Source organism: Salmo salar, chromosome ssa09 (genome assembly GCF_905237065.1).
Source record: "Salmo salar chromosome ssa09, Ssal_v3.1, whole genome shotgun sequence".
In the NCBI taxonomy this organism is placed as follows: domain Eukaryota; kingdom Metazoa; phylum Chordata; class Actinopteri; order Salmoniformes; family Salmonidae; genus Salmo; species Salmo salar.
The window spans coordinates 11,309,404-11,330,680 of NC_059450.1; the positions used below are offsets into that span (position 1 = coordinate 11,309,404).

The 21,277-nt window shown below is 43.8% G+C and overlaps 1 protein-coding gene across 1 annotated transcript; it reads right to left on the reverse strand.

Moving 5' to 3' along the window:
- Positions 1–365: 365 nt before the first annotated feature.
- Positions 366–12,938, reverse strand: LOC106610722 (14-3-3 protein beta/alpha-1). The gene is made up of 6 exons (XM_014210239.2): positions 12,679–12,938; positions 11,496–11,939; positions 3,228–3,351; positions 2,062–2,225; positions 1,626–1,721; positions 366–1,413 (listed from the first exon to the last, which is right to left on the reverse strand). Exons 2-6 carry the CDS (start codon positions 11,787–11,789, stop codon positions 1,339–1,341), a joined length of 753 nt encoding a protein of 250 aa, XP_014065714.1. The 5' UTR covers positions 11,790–11,939; positions 12,679–12,938; the 3' UTR covers positions 366–1,338.
- Positions 12,939–21,277: the final 8,339 nt, after the last annotated feature.

Genomic DNA, 21,277 nt, shown 5'->3' on the forward strand with positions numbered 1-21,277 from the left:
ATTTCTATTAGCCCTCTGATTACAATGAAGAGCAAAACATACCGCTCTGTTCTGGGCCAGCTGCAGCTTAACTAGGTCTTTCTTTGCAGCAAGATAAAACGAAACAAGAGCCTGCAGGACTTGCTTTTTGTGGCATAAAAAAAAAAAGCAGAGCATCTCATGTGACATTTGCCCCCCCCCCAATAGCATAGCTGTTGCTGACATGAACACTGGCCCAAAATTAGGTTAGATGACCTTACCAATTGTCAGCTGATCTATAAAATGTGAGAAATCAGGTTCAAAAACAGCACACAGATGAACAAAAGACAAAACGGGATACCTACACGGTTAAAAACACACACCACACTGGAAAGACCAGCTCGAGATTGGTTTATAAAATGTAATTTTTATTAATGTTACATAGCTGATACATAGGGCATTAAACATTTCCACGAGGCTTTTGGGGACTACAGTATATGATCAGCAAAAAACACAATAGTGGTCCAAATCGCTAATGACAACCTCCGGGACTAACCAAACGCCCTCTAACATGTGCACACACCTGCATTGAAAAGTACTAAATTGGACACTTGGACTTGGTGTGTATACAGCATTGGTTTCCGTTCCAGTGCACTATTAAATTACATGCATGTAGGAGTATTTTTTTCTTCTTCCCATTATCAGATTGTTTTTATTTGGGGTTTTTAGAATGCCCCACCTCTGTATTGTCTTCAACCAGACATGCTTTATACCGTAACCAGAGGGAGTGAGGAAAGACCTTGTCAGAACCAATGGGAAAAAAAATAAAAAAAATCACCTGGGTGCCAGCTCATAGACTGGCCGTCCCTGCAGTATCAAACAATTGGACTTGTCCATGTTGGACGTCAGCAGCTGTAACTGTACCAGATAACAGAGGATGAGGGAACTATTCATCCTATCCTGCTTAGCAAACACCCCTGTTCAAAGAATACTTGACTGCCCTGGTGTTTGATGGGACTAACATTTGTAGCTCAGCAAAACCCCTAGAATTCCTTATTTTTTCCTCTAATTTGTACTAAAACGTTGATACAAAGAGGTGAAGCTATTGATAATTATCTAACAGCAGAAACTGCACATATGGAAGGCCAGGATGAACACAAACCAAAGAATGGAGTTTGTTTTCCTCTCCAGTCAAATTTTTTTTTTGTCCAAAAACTGCAGTGTGAAAAGACAAATGATTTTGGAATTTCCATACGCAGTTTTTTCAGTAATGGGTTTCATTGCTAGAATCAGTTTGAAGTGGAGCAATAAAGGAATGGAGACGTGTAAAATGGTTATTTTTCGTTTTTTTTTTTTTTTGGAGATGACTCCGTGTGAGTTTCAGTTCTCGTTCTCTCCGGCCTCGCCGGCTTCTCCGCCTTCCCCTTCCTCGGGAGCGTTGTCGGATGTCCATAACTGGAGAGAGAAAGAGACACAGACGTCAAAAACAAAAAACTTGTTAGTAGACAACTCATTACCCACGCAGACAGTCTTCCAACTGAACATTGTCATACCATCGCTACAAAAAAAAAATAAAATGAGAAAAGCATACAAGTTTCATTTTAAACAGACAGTAAATATTGACTAGAATAAGGAACATGGCAGAGCAGATAGTTCCCTTCCCTCACTGTCAGGTTGTCTCTGAGCAGTTGCATGATGAGAGTGCTGTCTTTGTAGGACTCCTCGTTCAGTTTGTCCAGCTCTGCAATGGCGTCGTCAAATGCCTCGACACAAAAAAAAAATTAAAATTACTACACGGCCAGCTTCAAAGTAGAATAACTGTGCAAAATCCAAGCTACCATAGATAAGAGTAAACCCGCGGCATGTCCAGCACAGATATTAAACTATGTACTTGATATCGCTCATTGAAATACATTTTTCCAGAAGCGACATAAGTCAACCAATTCACACACTTACCTACGTGTTAGCAATTCAAACACACCACTTATCTTTCATTCATTCTTACAGAACAAGCAGATAACAAGGAACTTTTCCACATTTCAAACAAAGTCCCCAGATCTAAAGAAAACAGGGTACAGGACAGAGGGGTGAGGCTGGACTGACCTGTTTCGCCAGTGAGCATGCCTTCTCTGGGGAGTTGAGGATCTCGTAGAAGAAGACTGAGAAGTTGAGGGCCAGGCCCAGGCGGATGGGATGCGTGGGGTCCATCTCCTTCTTGCTGATGTCAAACGCCTGCTGATACGCCTCCTGAGAGTTTTCTATGGTCGCTGGGGAGCACACAGATCAAAGCGGACGTTATTGGAGGCAATGGTAGCGTGACAATTCTCTGTGACATGTTCTCAGCAATAAGCAACTGAACATCGCAGTCGAGTGGCACATTGATTTCCTTTTGTCCAAGCCTCACTTGAAATGCACATGCTTATAACGGGGCGTAGAGTTCTTTAGCGTGCATCACACAATGGGTGCCAGTGGGAGTCTCAGAGGCCCATACAGTAGGCTAGAACCCTCCCCTCTTCATCGTCTCCTCCTACGAGACGGTTCCCTGCGGTCGTGTGAGTGCGTGTGACGCCTCACTTGACACCGTTTCCAGCTCTGTGACAAAATGTGCCGTTCTATTTCGGCCGCTGCACGAGGGGGCTCGGAGTTTTAAAGCAGAGCCTCACGAAGACTCATTTGAACCTCCTCGCAGACTGTAGAACGATGGCATGTGACAGAGTCCTAAAGAATGTCTTGCAATAGTGCCGATCAAAGGCTTCTTTATTAGGACGTGACTCGGGAGGGGAGATTCATATTGGGGCTGTTACGCAAATCAGAGGGAGGCGAATTCGATAGGGTTGCGAGGAACAATGTCTATACTCCACAGAACATTCACTTTATGCCCCACACTGTCATTTAAGCCTGCTTAGATGTCATTCTGGGATTTGAGAGAGAAAGGGGGATTTCAAAAGAAAAAAGTTTGTATTTTACATATCTGGCTCGAGTAGCACCTGGGCTAGGGAGATTACTACATTTTAGTCATTTAGCAGACGCTCTTATCCAGAGCAATTTGGGTTAAGTGCCTTGCTCAAGGGCACCGGCAGATTTTTCACCAAGTCGGTTAGGGGATTCAAATCAGCGAACTTTCGGTTACTGGGCCAAAGCTCGCTAGGGTACCTGCCACCCCATTCAGAGTAATTCACACACCTAAAAATGTAGGTCTATTGCTTGCAAATACCAACATGGCAAAAACCTCACGCAGTAATCAGTTCGAGGGGACATTTCAATCTCACCTGTCTTGTCATCCCCGGAGGCGACTTCGGCAAGGTATCTGTAGTAGTCGCCCTTCATCTTAAGATAGAAGACTTTGCTTTCGGCGTTTGTGGAGTTCTCAATTAAATATTTATTCAGAAGTTCCTGTGCAAAGGAAACTGGGATTAATCATTTGTACACACACACACTGCATAAACTTCCATCCATTTGACAGTCAATGTTTATTATTGAAATCCTGTTAACATACTTTGACTGGCTGAAGAAAGAAGGTTGATTGTGATTGGCTGAGACAACATACACCCAAACATGACCATGTGAGTTGAGTTCCCAACCAAACCCTCCCATACCAGTGGTAGGCAACTAAGCCTCGATCTTCCCGTTACAACTGTGATGTATCCAACAAAAACTGGGTGAGCAGCATTAGCGACAGTACTGGAGCAAGGAGGTGTATCATCAAACACACGTTTCAAAATTCACATAGCGATTATCTGAAAAAATGTGATGGAGCCTGTGACCCAATGTGATTGACCAGTTCAGTGGCCTCGTGTGATGACATCATGCGAGTGATGTCCATGCAGGATGTGCCCACACGAGGGAGGCATACACTCGTAGGGCTGTGACAGTCAACAAATTTTGGATGACGGTAATTGGCCAGCCAAATGACCGTGGTCACCGTAATAAGTCAGTCCGTCCCCCCCCCTCGCACATTTCCTCCTATCAGCTCCTGACTGCTGCAATAGAATGTGTGTCAACATTCAAGTCAATGATGGCATAATGGATGACTGGCAGCCATTGCGAAGAGCAAAGCAGGAAGTAAAAGCAGGAAGTGTACCCATCAATGTGCTGTGATTTGTTTATTTAACTCCGACATTAGAAGAACATTTTTAAATGCATTCCATCGCATGAGCCACATCAGTTATCACTTGAATAAACATTTTACAGTACCATGAAAATGATCACAATACCAGGCAGCCATTGCTAGTGTACCCATGATTATAGCGCGAATGCCCAGACGTCCAGTCTTCATTATGCTGCTCATTCTTAACCAGAAACCCCACCATTGTTTTTTGTCATTTTATTTTCATGACCGTCTTCATCCATAACTGTCAGCTACACGGTTACACAGTCACTTGTTCCAGCCCTAGACACACATACGGAGTCCACCATGAGTCCAGCGTGAGTAGACAGCAAGAGCCTAGCTGTGCATATGGGCAGGCAGCAGTGGTTTCAGCATAAGCAGGGTGGGAGCCAGCATTTTGCACTGCGTCAAGTCATTCCAACTTGTCCATAATGAGGCCAGGCCTCCTGTGGGTTCCTGACCGTCTTTTACCCCAGATTCTTCTGGGCTCCTTTCGTTCCAACGTTCCTCAGCGCTCTGTCTCAGAAGCAAAACCAGCGGCTGAATGCACCGGCTAAAACTGGGAAAGAGCAGCACTGCTTGTATGCTACAGCTTAGATAGCACTCCCAGGCCCCCCACAGCATATGCATCTATATTTAAACCCACAGCAGCAGCAGAAAGTCCAGCATCACTGCAGACCAGTTCATCTGCAACACACTAAACATACTGAAGAGGGTAGAGGGAATACAGTAGGAGCGATGGCCTACATTTCATCTGGGGTTCAATCCAAGACTCCTTCTGTAAGAGAAATGTATCAGCTCCTGACACCGAGGTCTGGAATGCTTGATCGCCAGTTAGTTAGCGTGAAGGAGCCTACCCAGCCAACTCATCAGGATCAGTCTCCAAAAGTGCCTGACCTGCTGCCTGATTACAGCGAATCTGTCAGTGAGACCAAGGGTTTAAGTCACATTAACTTGTTTTAAATATCAGATTAAAACGAGTTCGCCGCAGAGGAGGCTGACAGACCTAAAATGGCATCTACTGACACTGACAGGCAGTGAGTCGAAGTGGGCGTGTCTCAGGGCTCATCCAGCCCTGCCCCCACTCTTACCCGAGCCACTCCCACCCAGTCTACTTACAGACGAGATTAGTCTAGATACACGGCACGCTCAAATGTCTCAAGTTCCAAGCATTCCTTCCCATACATCACCCTGCCTGCAGTCGAGTGGAGGGAGAGTGGCCTGGTTGTTCACATTGTCTTCAGTTCACACAGCGCTCTAGTTTCACACAGACCAAGGCAGTCTTCATTAGGCACCAAAAGGAAGGAAACAGGGAGGAATTACATGAACCTGTCCAATAGGAAACGCTCATTTAAGTTTTTGGTGTCAAAACATTTTGCTACGGTGTGCCCTAATAAAACGGGCTCCTCTCTCTCATCTGCGGCTATGATATAGGCCTAACAAGAGCTGATGGTGCAATTCTCCAGTGTTCGACTAATTGTAGTACTGTGGCTGTGCTCTTCTATTGGAGATGAGCATTATCGTGAACATACTTTTGTGCTAGTCCATCTAAAAACTACTGTGCGAACCTGGCGAGACCATCCTGGATTGTTGTGTAGTGGGCCACGTTCTGTTCTGTCGAACCGACGCCTGAAAGTGGAGCACTGAAAACAGCCTGCACCATCCTCAGCAGGACTTCAATTTCCCGGCAGCGTCGATGGCCACGGCCTAATCAACTATAAGTGAACCGATTCTGACCACAATCAACTGTAGTTTCTAACAGATTGAGAGGTGGTTATTGGGGGTAACTGTCCAGCTTCCATGATCTATTCCCATACACAGTGCAGACACGCAGGGTGGGTAAGGGCAGTGTCTGCATGGCCGTGGGCACCAGAGGGGTTCCACCCAGTCCAGTCTGGCATGACATCGCCTCAGTGGAAAATGAGTGCTGTGTTATCCAGGCCTACTTCAGCCCAGTCAAGCCAAGGCCTGTCAGCTGAGAGGAGACAGGTGGTTACATGCACCAGTAGCCAGCCGCCGAGCAGAAGGGGCGAGTTCAGGCAAGCAGCGAGATAAACATTCTCATAGGCTGGCTCCACCACGCCCTCCGTCAACACTGGCAGGCATCTGAGTCAGAGCCACACGCACTAGAGAGCGGCGAGCACACAGACGTGGAGTAGCTTTAAGGTGTGGTCAGAAGATGTGCCCATCTGTACGGTTTACATAACCATGACTCACTGGCATAAAGGAAAAGAGAGGGTGGTTAACCAACCTGACCTACACCACAGCCTACAGTTAGCTGCTTATCAGTTATGCCTACATACATAGGGATTGCCATTGTTTGCTCGTATAGAGAACCACTATGCATATATGCCACAAAAACAAAACAAATCTGTTGGTGACCATTAATAAATCGGTCAGAGTAAATAACAGCAACCCAATTAGAATGGCAGGGGCAATGAAATGTGATTAGCAAGTGACATGCTTTGAATATCTCCCTGGCTAGATGTTCACAATTGATCCGTGGACACTGCCACCTTTAAAAAAAAAAAAATGTTTTATAATCAGTAGAGATGTGGGACATATTGTCATAAAGCCTTAATGGTATTCCTATATGTATGGTTCAGTGCTAGATTTGTAAGCACACTGGAGCCCAAACGCTGCCCACCCCCCCAACCCAATCCCCTCATCTCAGACCTCCTTGTGTCTAAAGGCCAGCAGCTCAGTGCAATTCTCTCAACCTCTCAGTTAAGCCTCCAGATCCTCCCTTAATCCACTATCAAGACCGGATAGGAATAAATGGGCAGAGCCATTCACTAGTACAGGCTTGGATTTAAGTTGCCCCTGGGAAAAAATAAATAAATAAAAAAATTAAAAAAAAGAGTCCGTAGTAGAAAGTCCAGTCAGTGACAGTCAAGTAATATTACTGGAAGGGAACCCAAAAATATTTTTTCCTGCATGTTTCAGTTTTAAAATCAGAGAGTAGCCCCCAATGGGTAGCAAGCTAGGTTAGTGAGGTTGAGAGATATAGCCTATTGAACAAACTGGGCTATGACTGTCCTGTTACACAATTCTGAATGAACTCTTCCACTTGGCTAGCTTCATTACAACTCATGTGCCAGATGAATCTATGTGAATGGTCTGTGCTAGCCGGGATCATTGGGACGTCACTACTCCATTGCAGTTAACGTTTTTTTTTTTTAAATGGTTAAGGTAAAGGTTATGGTTAGGGTAGGTATGTCCCAAGGAACCTAGATAGCGCGGGCCCTATGCGAATATCAAAACAGGAGGAGCCCACACACTCCCAGTTTTAGACCTGTAACAGCACAGCTCTTGATAGCCACCACTGGTAGTCCACCAGTGCCTACTCCACCCATTCTGACACACCTTGCCATGCAGACACACTGGTTTGTGACCTTTGTCAGTCTGCACCATTACGTCGTTAAACACCATTGTTCAGTGTGACATTCCCAACAGGAAGAAACCGGAGAGAGGATGAAAATACAATACTACCTTCTCATCTCAGGGCCGGGGGGAGATCACCATTTTAGACCGTAGGAACTCATGGAGAATCGTGGGACATGACATTTGACCCACATTGTTTCAATCCAATCTAATATTACTCTCTGTTTAGAGCAAGAGAAATGAGAGGTGTGAGATGCTTAACCTCTATGGGCTAGGTGGGACGCTAGCGTCCCCCCCGTGGTGCACTCCATCAACAGCAGGTGCATTTCAAGAGCGGCAAATTTGAATCCAAATAAATGTCAAAATTCAAATTTTTCAAACATACAACCATTTTACACCCTTAGAAAGATAAACATCTCCTTAATCTAACCACGTTTTACGATTTCAAAAAGGTTTTACGGCAAAAGCATAAATTTAGAGTATGTTAGGACAGTACATTTACAAGAGTTGTGTGTAATGTTTTGTCAATTCAAAGACAGGGTCACCAAAACCATAAAACCAGCTAAAATGATGCACTAACCTTTTACAATCTCCATCAGATGACACTCCTAGGACATTATGTTAGACAATGCATGCATTTTTAGTTCTATCAAGTTCATATTTATATCCAAAAACAGCGTTTTACTATGGCATTGATGTTGAGGAAATCGTTTCCCTCCAATAACCGGCAGTCAAGTCAACACCACAAATTAAATAATTAAAATTAGAAAACATTGGTAAAATATTATATTGTCATTTAAAGAATTATAGATTTACATCTCTTGAACGCAATCAACTTGCCAGATTTAAAAATAACCTTACTGGGAAATCACACTTTGCAATAATCTGAGCACTGCGCCCAGAAAAATACGCGTTGCGATACAGACTAGACGTCATGTTGGGGAGATCTAAAATCGAAAATACTATGTAAATAATCCATTACCTTTGATTCTCTTCATCAGATGTCACTTCCAGGTATCACAGGTCCATAACGAATGTAGTTTTGTTCAAAAAAGCTCATCATTTATGTCCAAAAATCTGTCTTGTTAGCACATGATCTAAGCCAGCCGGACTTCTCGTCATGAACGAGGGGAAAAAATATATTTACGTTCGTTCAAACATGTCAAACGTTGTATAGCATAAATCATTAGGGCCTTTTTTAACCAGAACATGAATAATATTCAAGGTGGACGAATGCATACTCTTTTATAACGTATTGGAACGAGGGTACCCAACATGAACTCGCGCGCCAGGTGTCTAATGGGCCATCATCGTTCCATGGCTCTTGTTCGGTCAGATCTCCCTCCAGAAGACTCAAAACACTTTGTAAAGGCTGGTGACATCTAGTGGAAGCAATAGGAAGTGCCAAAATATTCCTCAGCCCCTGTGTTTTTCAATGGGATAGGTTTAAAGGTAATACAACACATCAGGTATCCACTTCCTGTCAGAAAATGTCTCAGGGTTTTGCCTGCCAAATGAGTTCTGTTATACTCACAGACACCATTCAAACAGTTTTAGAAACTTTAGGGTGTTTTCTATCCATATATAATAAGTATATGCATATTCTAGTTACTGGGTAGGATTAGTAACCAGATTAAATCGGGTACATTTTTTTTATCCAGCCGTGCAAATACTGCCCCCTAGCCCTAACAGGTTAACAGATCAAGTAAATTAATGGTTGGGTTCAGGGAAACGCTCACTGCTGAGAGTGAGACCAGAGTAAAGGTCAATTCCATTTCAAATGAGTCAATTCAGGAGTAAAAATAAATAAAAATAAAAAATAGAAGTATATAAAAGTACCAGTCAAAGGTTGACACCTACTCATTCAAGAGTTTATTTTTACAATGTTCTACATTGTAGAATAATAGTGAAGACATCAAAACTATGAAATAACGCATATGGAATCATGTAGTAAACAACAAAAAAGTGTTCAACATATGAAAATATATTTTATATTTGAGATTCTTCAAAGTAGCCACCCATTGCACTCTCCGGCATTCTCTCAACCAGCTTCACCTGGAATGCTTTTCCAACAGTCTTGAAGGAGTTCCCACATATGCTGTGAACTTGTTTGCTGCCTTTCTTTCACTCTGCGGTCCAACTCATCCCAAACCATCTCAATTGGGTTGAGGTCGAGTGATTGTGGAGGCCAGATCATCTGATGCAGCACTCCATCAATCTCCTTGGTCAAATAGCCCTTACACAGCCTGGAGGTGTGTTTTGGGTCATTGTCCTGTTAGAAAACAAATGATAGTGGTTCTAAGCGCAAACCAGATGGGATGGCATATCGCTGCAGAATGCTGTGGTAGCCATGCTGGTTAAGTGTGCCTTGAATTCTAAATAAATCACTGACAGTGTCACCAGCAAACCACCCCCACACCTCCTCCATGCTTCACGGTGGGAACCACACATGCGGAGATCATCTGTTCACCTACTCTGCGTCTCAAAGACACGGCGGTTGGAACCAAAAAGCTCACATTTGGACTCAGACCAAAGGACAGATTTCCACCAGTATTATGTCCATTGCTCATGTTTCTTGGCCCAAGCATGTCTCCTTATCGGTGTCCTTTAGTAGTGGTTTCTTTGCAGCAATTTGACCATGAAGGCCTGATTCACGCAGTCTCCTCAGTTGATGTATCTGTTACTTGAACTCTGAAGCATTTATTTGGGCTGCAATTTCTGAGGCTGGTAACTAATGAACTTATCCTCTGCAGCAGAGGTAACTCTGGGTCTTCCTTTCCTGTGGCGGTCCTCATGAGAGCCAGTTTCATCATAGCGCTTGGTTTTTGCAACTGCGCTTGAAGAAACTTTCAAAGTTCTTGAAATGTTCTACATTGACTGACCTTCATGTCAAAGTATGATGGACTGTCATTTCTCTTTGCTTATTTGAGCTGTTCATGCCATAATATGGACTTGGTCTTTTACCAAAAAGGGGTATCTTCTGTATGCCACCCCTACCTTCTCACAACACAACTGATTGGCTCAAACGCATTGAGGAAAGAAATTCCACAAATAAACTTAACATGGTACACCTGTTAATCGAAATGCATTCCAGGTGACTACCTCAATAAGGTGGTTGAGAGAATGCCAAGAGTGCAAAGCTGTGCAAAACTTCAAAGAATCTAATATATTTTAATTTGTTAACACTTTTTTGGTTAACACATATGGAATCATAATCATGTAGTATTTCATGGTTGATGTGTTCACCATTATTCTACAATGTAGAAAATCATTTTTTTAAATAAAGAAAAACCATTGAATGAGTATGTGTCCAACTTTTGACTGGTACTGTATGTGCAATTCTATCTGAATTGTGACAGAATTTAACCCAATGCTGGTAGACTGATAACATAGTGGAAAAATCTGCATAGCTATGCTTTTGTTAAGCAAACAATGTCTTTCATCAAGTAATGTAGTGTTGACTGTTCAGAGAAGGCATTGCTCATAATTTAAGGAGTCCCTTTTCTTCAGCACATTTATCCAGACAGCATTGAGTTGAGATTCCTGTGGCAGTATGGCTGGGTGAATTACTGATGTCTCATGCTTGCACTGATACACTCAAATATGCCTCAAGAGGACAAGGGCAGTCTCAGAAGAACACTAACCAAACACTTTCAAGACCTAGAAAGATGACTAATCAACTATTTCAAATTATATCTTTGTCTTTCATGTAATTATTTTACATCCATATACATTGTCAATATAATGATGCAACACAGTGACTAATTGTCTGACTAGTGACCACACTTTCCCAGCTCCAAGCTGTGAGAGGGTGAGATGGGTGTATTCAGTATCCTAGGCCAGTGGTTCCAACTGGCCTAGGTTACTGTACCACCAACTGAATTTCGCTCTACCCGGCATACCCCTTCATGTACATTTTACCAGAAGGTATATGGTCCTAGTATCCCTGGTTGGGAACCACTGTCCTAGGCTTGTACCATACGCGAACACCCACTTTACGTACCAAACATTTCCAGCAGAATTAATCTGTACTAATACTACATACCAGCACGTCGTTGCAGATATCTCTCAGCTCTCCCTCCACTTTCTCTCGGTATTCGTTGACCATTGCGAGCTTCTTGTCGCTTCCCTCGGTCTTCTGTCCGATGCTGGAGATGACCCTCCATGCCGACCGCCGTGCTCCGACAACGTTCTTGTATGCGACAGATAGCAGGTTCCTCTCCTCGTTTGACAGCTCGCCCCCCTGCTCCGTTACCTCCTTCATGGAGGCGGCCATGTCATCGTAGCGCTCGGCTTGCTCTGCCAACTTCGCCTTCTGAATAAGATCCGTTTTATCCATTGTTTGTTTATTATTTAGTGTGTAACCTTATCTTGACTCGCCGGGGAAGGTTTCAAAACAATAGGAGTCCAGGAATGCAACAGCGAATAAATTGAATTGGGAGGTACAAGATGGAGAGAAGGGGATGCTCCGGAGTATTCCACCAAAAACCTGCAAGTGTAAAACGGGAGGTTTATGTCACTGTTAGTCAATTTATTATGGAAGAGGATGTGACCCAATGTAGTGAATGCACTTTTACTAGCAGCAGCGTATTATAAACTGAAGCCGATATAAATAACTATTTGAGAACAATCAAACTTGGAAAAACGTTACAGGTTACACGCGCTAGCTACGGTTACATTCGGGTGTGTGCGCGTGTCATGCGTGAGTGGACGTGGTGTCTGTCAAATTCGATGGGTCGCTGCCGTTAGCTAGCTAGTGACACAGTACCAGTAGCTAGCTGACGTTCGTTAGTTAGCTTTGAGTCTTTCTGGGTTATCTAAATTTATCTAGTTAGCAATCATAGTTAGTTAGGCTGGCAATTAAACTAACGTTCGTGGTCACAGTTACTGACTGTAACGACGTTAGCTAACATTCAGACAGTGCTACCACAGACTACGCTAGAGATAAAGTTACCTAGCTACATCCCCACTAGGTTGACATTTATTCAAAACAAAAATGATGCATCCATCTTGCTTCGACCAGACAAACTAACATTAACCCGCCAGATGACCATCTAGCTAACGTTAGCCTACGATAGTAAAAGATACCTAGTAACGTTAGCGTTGGGCCACTCCTTTCATCATGAATGGATTGCAACAACACAACGTTACCACGCTACAAAAGAAACATAATTTCCAAATCGCAAACAACAAAAAAAGATTGAAATAGGATCTCTGAATGTTCTAACCTTCTAAGGTCCCGATTTCTTCCTCCGAATTGATCCGCTTTTGAGATTGGTATGAGGCCGAGTGGAAAAACAGCAGACATGCAATTCAACCCAACATGCTAGGGCGGCTCTAGCTGAGAATGATTTTCCAATCAGAAATATAAATGTTCACCTGTCAACGATGGTTTCTAGAGATACTAGCCAGTAGCTATTTTGCGCGGGGAAAGGGGGCGGGAGTTCAGGGACATGTTCGACTAGTGTGTAGGCTGCGGCTGGGGCCACGGGGTTTCCTCCAATTAGAACAAGGGAGAAGACGTCACCATTGCCATGGTTATCCTTAGTTCCTGCCCACTTCCATCTGCACGAGGCGGGCGTGGCACGCGAGATATTCCTAATTCCCCCTTAATACCCTTTCTCCCTCTGAAACTTTGATTTTGTGGGTGATGTCGGCCATACAACCTTGACCAAATTACCCCATATTAGTGCTCACTAAAGCAAATGATGGCTTTAATAAAATGTTCACTGCACAGAACACATGATGCTGGTAATAGGGCACACAGAGCACAGACCAATTTATTACATTCTTTGTGTCAATTTTCCATATTTTAATTTCACCCATGGGGAAATGTCCCTGAATCTTGATGGTGATATTATGCCTCGGATGATCAACTGTCTGGGTCATCTGCATCCCCTTGTGTTCATGTTGTTTCCCCTGTGGCCATGATTTCTAGCCCCTAGATGAAAAGGGGACTTCCGTGTCATAACTTGCTATGATTGTTGTGATTGCCTAATAATTTGTGGCTTGGTTTCTAAAAAAATAGCATCACAGTGGTAGAAGTGGTCTGGCGATAGGCAAGCGGGGCTCAGTGCCATTCCTCTCATCTCTGGGGTCACAGACATGGGAAATCCACCTGTCTAATCGAATCCTACGCCTAGATGCATTGTGATCATAGCAGATGTCCACAGCTGGATATGCTATTGAGAAATATTTAATTGACACCAGCCGAACAGGGGTGTAATCTGGAAAATTATTTTTCTTATTCAGACCTCATCCTGTGAATTTTATTGATCATGTGTTTTTTTTGATGAGGTCAGTGTCCAGCGTCCTTCTTCTTCCCAATGAACTGATATTCTCTCTCCGAATCTTATCTTCAAAACTAATACCCCCCACCCCCACTCAGAAATATAACCAGCATATGTTTTTATTATTATTGTTATTTTTAAACAGTATCCCATTGCACCCTCACCATTAGCCACTTTCAGCAGCCATTTTGTTTGTCTCTGTCGAGTCTGTCTGCCCTGTGGTTTTATTGTCCGATAATTGGCAGCATGCATTAGCTGAAATGAAAGGCTCGCAGTCTCCCAGAAGGGTCCTGAATGGTCTCACACAGTGTCATGGGAACAATCTACAGTGGAAAACACAGAGCATCAATGCCACGTCCATTCATCATAAAAACCTGTGATTTTGTCAACTTTGAAGTAGGCTACAATGCTGGTTGACTGAGACAAGGCTACGCAAATCCCACGGATGTAATAGGTAGGCCTAGATGATGAACGTGTTTTGTGGGTTAATTATTTCGTCATGCTCAGTTCAGTCCTGACACTTTTGTTGTGATGGATAGTGCAGTCTCTATGATTTCATGGGGTTGGTTTGGGTGTTCTTGATTGTTTGAGGGAAAAGGGCCTGTAGGCTATTAGGGTGATTCTTTACAGTTGCTTCACAAATGGATAAGTTACAGGTCTGGAATGTCCCCTCACAAGCCCTGAAAGTCTAGAACCCCATTTGCTATGACTGAACAGAGAAGGGAGGCTAGTTATGTTATAGCGTGCTCTTTTTGCCCTGAATCTTGACTCATTTCCCTATAGATGTATCTTTGCTTTCAAGGGGGTATCTGTCTGCTAAATGTAGGCTTGTTCACAACCTATTTGATTTTGCAGAGATATGACAGATTTGAAGATGATGTCATAGACAGTGAAATGATTACAATTACATTTGGGCCTTTTGCCTTTCTGGCCTCTTTGGACAAATGGTTATCAAACACCTTTGCATTCTGTTTTTGAGGAAGCTACCCACAGGGCATTAAGTGAATGAAGAGGAAGCAGAGAAGAAGCAGCAAGGTTTTCTAAAAATTGGATTTTAAGCTATGCCTATTGCCTCAAGCACAAAACACAGCTTGGTTTTTGTGAGGCTCCATGTGTGCTTAGTGATGAACGGCCATCTTCAATTTCCCCTTCTTGCATACATTCCCCTTATCTACCCTCAGCACTAGTGTGACCGCCACCCCGTCTCACCTCCAGTATGAAAAGTAGATTCCAAAGGCTGCTCAGTAACTGAACAGGCAGGCATAGGGTTACGTAAGTCAGAGAAGCCCTTGGGTGTTGTTCGTCTCTACTGAAACCTGCCTGCCTGGCAACAGTCCTACTGACTCTCACTCACTACCCTGCCTGTACAGATAGACAGGACGGATATGAGTCCAATAGACGAAAAGGCTTGATTTAAAGCCGAAAGTGCTGCTGAGTCATAAATGTCCAAGGTAACCTTCCATTATTTAAGCCACCAGCAGCAGTCAGCCTAATTGGGATCTTAGTCATGGCAATCAGTCTCCGATAACCTGTCCAAATTGACAAAGAGAGAGGGATGGAGAGAGGCAGAGAGAGCGAGAGAGAGAAAAAGAGATGATGCATGGAATATTAAGAGCATCTTTTCAGTCAATCACGATCTTTGCTGCTGTTGGAATTAACTTTCCTTGAATGCCTTTTCGTTGGTGTTTCAACAACAACAGAAACAAAGTCTGAAAGGTTTGTGAGAATAATGAATAAGGGAAATAATGGAGATGATATTGCTCTCAGACTGCATCCATCGTGCTTTATTTTGACTCTTTTCCTCTTCACGGTTGACTGCCGCCTAGTCCTGCTATTTATTGCTCATAATGACTGGGCAGACTGTCTCACACTGTCTGGAGGCTGGCTTGCTGGCTGGCTGGCTGGCTTCTCTCCTCTTGCCTCCTGGCTCTGTGTGAAGCCTGATGTCAGTTGGGAGTGTGTGTCAAGTGAAAAGGCAAAAAAGAAGATCAAAATAAAGTGGGAAAAACATGAACCCAAATGCCTGTATATTGTATTTGTTTATTTATTTCCCTTGAAAACATTTGTCATTTTTAAGAAACTACTAAACAGGCTATATACTGTAGCATGGTGTGAGAGTCGAGGAGAAACCGAGGCCAAAGCAAAGGCTGAGTACTGATTATAGGTTATATTCAGTAGCTGCATGATGGATTCATGTGTGGGAGTAGGATTATAGAAGTGGCTTTAGTGGTCTGTGAGGCATAACAAGAGATCATGTTTTAATGCTAGGACCATTGTGAAAAGACAGTGACTTGATTTCACAAGAAACGAGGGCAAAGGCACAGTCCTTTAGGCAGGGTTTCCCAAACTCGGTCCTGGTGCACATTTCACTACACAGCTGATTCAAATAACCAACTCATCATCAAGCTTTGATTATTTGAATCAGCTGTGTAGTGCTGGGGCAAAAACCAAAACGTGCACCAAGGGCGGGCCCAAGAACCGAGTTTGGGAAACGCTGCTTTAGTGAGTTGTTTACATCGCACATAAGCCAAAGTCTCTTGCACTATTCATGCCCTGAGTTCCAATTTACAACCTGAAAATCCTGGTGGAGATTTACTGAAGATAGATAAGATAAAAACTAGCCCAACCCAATGTACCTACGGTTTTCAGTGCAGTTTTCCAACACTGTGGGTGGGGTTAGGTGTAGGGCAGGCCTACTGTAATTTAGTTTCAGTGTATGATGACTGATAGAGATAGGCCTATAAAGTAGTGTGAGGCCTCGTATCTTGACCATATCTTGAATATGTTGGCAGTAGGCCCACTGTGTAAATGGGCTATGTGTGAGCTAGGGTCACTGTAATAAGGGGTGGAATTGGGAATTACATTGAGAAGAACTCAACACTGTCACAATAATTAAAAAAATATATACAAGTGAAAATGTTTCCCCTGAGATTTTCATGTTAGGAACTCTGTCCCCATGCATTCCATTCCCAATTCCACCTCAGACTGTAATTCAAGAATTTATATTGTAATTTACATAAAATAATGTATAAATGTACTGTAATGTTGATGTAGTGTAAACAGCGCATTATTTTGTGGACTGTTGTTTCAAATGTTTGTCCAAGATGGCATAGCAGTTGGATGTCTGTTTTGTTTGTCTTGTCCCGTGTATATATCGTTTTTCTTCGTATACATTTCATATTTTTTTTTAATATTTTTAATCTCAATCTCCATCTACGGACTGAACATACTCTCCTGCAACCCGCCTCACCCAATGTGGTATGGATCTGCTATTTTTTATACTTTAGAACCGGAACCCCCTTCAGAAGCTAGCCAGCTAACTAGCTACTAGCTAGTAGTCAGTTGGCCACTGCTAGCGGTCATCACCGTTAACTAGGACATCTGCCAGCCTCAGCCCGGTCAATTCCTGCCAATCGGCACAGTGCGATATCAACCCAGAGCATATCGGACTGCTTTTTCTCTACCACATCTCCGGATTCCTACCGCAAGCTCTGAACCTTTACTCCGGATCATCGCAGCTAGCTCGCTGCTATCGTAGTGGCTACTCCTGGCTAATGTCTTTGTTCAGAAGCAAGCACCAATTAGCCTGGAGCTAGCCTGGAGCTAGGCCCATCTCCCGGCTAGCCGAAGAGATCAATCAGACAATTCCTGGGCTTCAATACCTCTTTTGCCAATTGGCCTGGAACCTTTGCTGCCGACACGGAGCCCCGCCGATCCATCACGACTGGTCTGCCAACATAACCGTCCGAGAGGGTTTCAACAGGCTCTTCCGTTGCGACGTACCCCTGAGGACCATCTGCTAGCCCCGGCCTGCTAGCTGTCTGAATCGGCCTCCAGCTCGCCAAGCTACACACTGGACCCTATGATCACTCGGCTACACATGCCTCTCCATAATATCAATATGCCTTGTCTACAGCTGTTTTTGTCTTATTTCACTATAGAGCCTCGTGCCCTGCTCAATATGCCTTAGCTAGCCCTTTTGATTCCACCCCCCACACATGCGCTGACCTCACCTGGCTTAAATGGTGCCTCTAGAGACAAAACCTCTCTCATCGTCACTCAATGCCTATGCTTACCTCCACTGTACTCACATCCTACCATACCATAGCCGTACTCTTATCCTACTCCTCCTCTGTTCCTCTGGTGATGTAGAGGTTAACCCAAGCCCTGCAGCCCCCAGCATCACTCCCATTCCCCCGGCGCTCTCATTTGTTGACTTCTGTAACCGTAAAAGCCTTGGTTTCATGCATGTTAACATTAGAAGTTCCCTCCCTAAGTTGGTTTTATTCTCTGCTTTCGCACACTCCACCAATCCGGATGTCCTAGCTGTGTCTGAATCCTGGCTTAGGAAGGCCACCAAAAATCCTGAAATTTCCATCCCTAACTATAACATTTTCCGACAAGATAGAACTGCCAAAGGGGGCGGAGTTGCAATCTACTGCAGAGATAGCCTGCAGTAGATTGTCATACTATCCAGGTCTGTGCCCAAACAATTCGAGCTTCTACTTTTAAAATCCACCTTTCCAGAAACAAGTCTCTCACCGTTGCAGCTTGTTGTAGACCCCCTTCAGCCCCCAGCTGTGCCCTGGACACCATATGTGAATTGATCACCCCCCATCTATCTTCAGAGATCATACTGTTAGGTGACCTAAACTGGGGCATGCTTAACACCCCGGCCATCCTACAGTCTAAGCTAGATGCCCTCAATCTCACACAAATTATCAAGGAACCTACCAGGTACAACACTAAATCCGTAACCATGGGCACCCTCTTAGATATCATCCTGAACAACTTGCCCTCTAAATACACCTCTGCTGTCTTCAACCAGGATCTCAGCGATCACTGCCTCATTGCCTGCATGCGTAATGGGTCCGCGGTCAAACGACCACCCCTCATCACTGTCAAACGCTCCCTAAAACACTTCAGCAAGCAGGCCTTTCTAATCGACCTGGCCCAGGTATCCTGGAAGGATATTGACCTCATCCCGTCAGTAGAGGATGCCTGGTTGCTCTTCAAAAGTGCTTTCCTCTCCATCTTAAATAAGCATGTCCCATTCAAAAAATGTAGAACTAAGAACAAATATAGCCCTTGGTTCACCCCAGACTTGACTGCCCTTGACCAGCATAAAAACATCCTGTGGCATTTGGCATTAGCATCGAATAGCCCCTGCGATATGCAACTTTTCAGGGAAGTTAGGAACCAATATAGTCAGTCTGTTAGGAAAGCTAAGGCTAGCTTTTTCAAACAGCAATTTGCTTCCTGTAGCACTGATTCCAAAAGGTTTTGGTTGGTACACTGTAAAGTCCATGGAGAATAAGAGCACCTCCTCCCAGCTGCCCACTGCACTTGTGGATAGGAAACACTGTCACCACCTATAAATCAATGATAATCGATCATTTCAATAAGCATTTTTCTACGGCTGGCCACACCTGGCTACCCCTACCCCGGCCAACATCTCAGCACTCCCTGCAGCAACTTGCCCACCCAACTACCTCATCCCCATATTATTACTTCCCCTCTTGCTCTTTTGCAACCCAGTATCTCTACTTGCACATCATCATCTGCACATCTATCACTCCAGTATTAATGCTAAATTGTCATTATTTCGCCTCTATGGCCTATTTATTGCCTATCTATATATGCACACACTGTATATAGATTTTTCTATTGTGTTATTGACTGTACGTTTGTTTGTGTAACTCTGTGTTGTTGTTTTTGTCGCACTGCTTTGCTTTATCTTGGCCAGGTTGCAGTTGTAAAGGGCAATAGGGTTGTTTTAACATGCAAATACAGCAGAGTAAACAAGTTGATTCGTGTAGTGATGAATGAGCAGAAACCAGCCAAAAATCTAAGTACAAGAAGTACAAAACTCTTGTGAAGAAAATGCATGGGGATGGTGTAGGAAAGAGGCTTGTGGCCTTAAAAGGTATTGGCAACAAGGAGGTGTTAGTGGAGTGGAAGGAGAGTCGTGCAACCAGGGTTACTTATTTTCTTGTAGGGCTCAAAGAACAAAATAACCAAAATCTTGCAGGAACTTTGTACAGAAAGATTGTGTTGATGCTTCAAAAAGCAAAGCTTAAGTTGACTGCTGCTTTAAATCTTAACGACAAATAACCCTGCAAAACCCTGCAGTACTAAAAGCCCAGAAAGTTGACCTCACCTGAGCTTTAAACTGGCCTGTGGGCGAGCCGCTGCCACACTACCCCTAATCTAATTCTGAACCTGAGGCTGCCTGATAGCTGATTATATAGCCCCACCATACCTGGAAGATACCAAAGGAAGGCAAGTAAGTTACATATTTTAAACATGAGTATTTCCACCGCAAAGCATGAATTCAAAATTCTATTTTCCATTTTAAATATACATAGGCAGCTGCCTGTGCTAATTATACTGAACAAAAATATAAACGCAACATGTTAAGTGTTGGTTCCATGTTTCATGAGCTGAAATAAAAGATCCCCAAAATTGTCCTTATGCACAAAAAGCTTATTTCTTTCAAATGTAGTGCACAAATGTGTTTACATCCCTGTTAGTGAGCGTTTCTCCTTTGCCAAGATAATCCATCCACCTGACAGATGTGGCATATCAAGAAGCTGATTAAACAGCATGATCATTACACAGGTGCACCTTATGCTAGGGACAATAAAAGGCAACTCTAAAATGTGCAGTTTTGTCACACAACACAATGCCACAGATGTCTCAAGTTTTGAGGGAGCATGTGTTTGGCATGCTGACTGTAGAAAATGTCCACCAGAGCTGTTGCCAGATAATTTAATGTTCATTTATCTACCATAAGCCGCCTCCAACGTCATTTTAGAGAATTTGGCAATACATCCAATTAGCCTCACAACCGCAGAATACATGTAACTGCGTCAGCCCAGGACCTCCACATGTGGCTTCTTCACCTGCGGGATCGTCTGAGACCAGCCATCTGGACAGCTGATGAAACTGTGGGTGGTTTGCACAACCAAAGAATTTCTTGCCAAACTGTCAGAAACCGTCTCAGTGAAGCTCATCTACATGCTTGTCGTCCCCACCAGGCTCTTGACCTGACTGCAGTTTGGCGTCATAACCGACTTCAGTGGGCAAATACTTACCTTCAATGTCCACTGGCACACTGGAGACGTGAGCTCTTCACGGGTAAGTCCCAGTTTGAAGTGTACCAGGCAGATGGCAGACAGCGTGTATGGCGTTGCGTGAGTGAGCGGTTTGCTGATGTCAACGTTGTGAACAGAGTGCCCCATGGTGGCGGTGGGGTTATGGTATGGGCAGGCATAAACTACGGACAACAAACACAATTGCATTTTATCGATGGCAGTTTCAATGCCCAAAGACACCATGATGAGATCCTGAGGCCCATTGTCATGCCATTCATCCGCAGCCATCACCTCATGTTTCAGCATGATAATGCACGGCCCCATGTTGCAAGTATTTGTAAACAATTGCTGGAATCTGAAAATGTCCCAGTTCTTCCATGGCCTGCATACTCACCAGACATGTCACCCATTGAGCATGTTTGGGATCCTCTGGATCAACG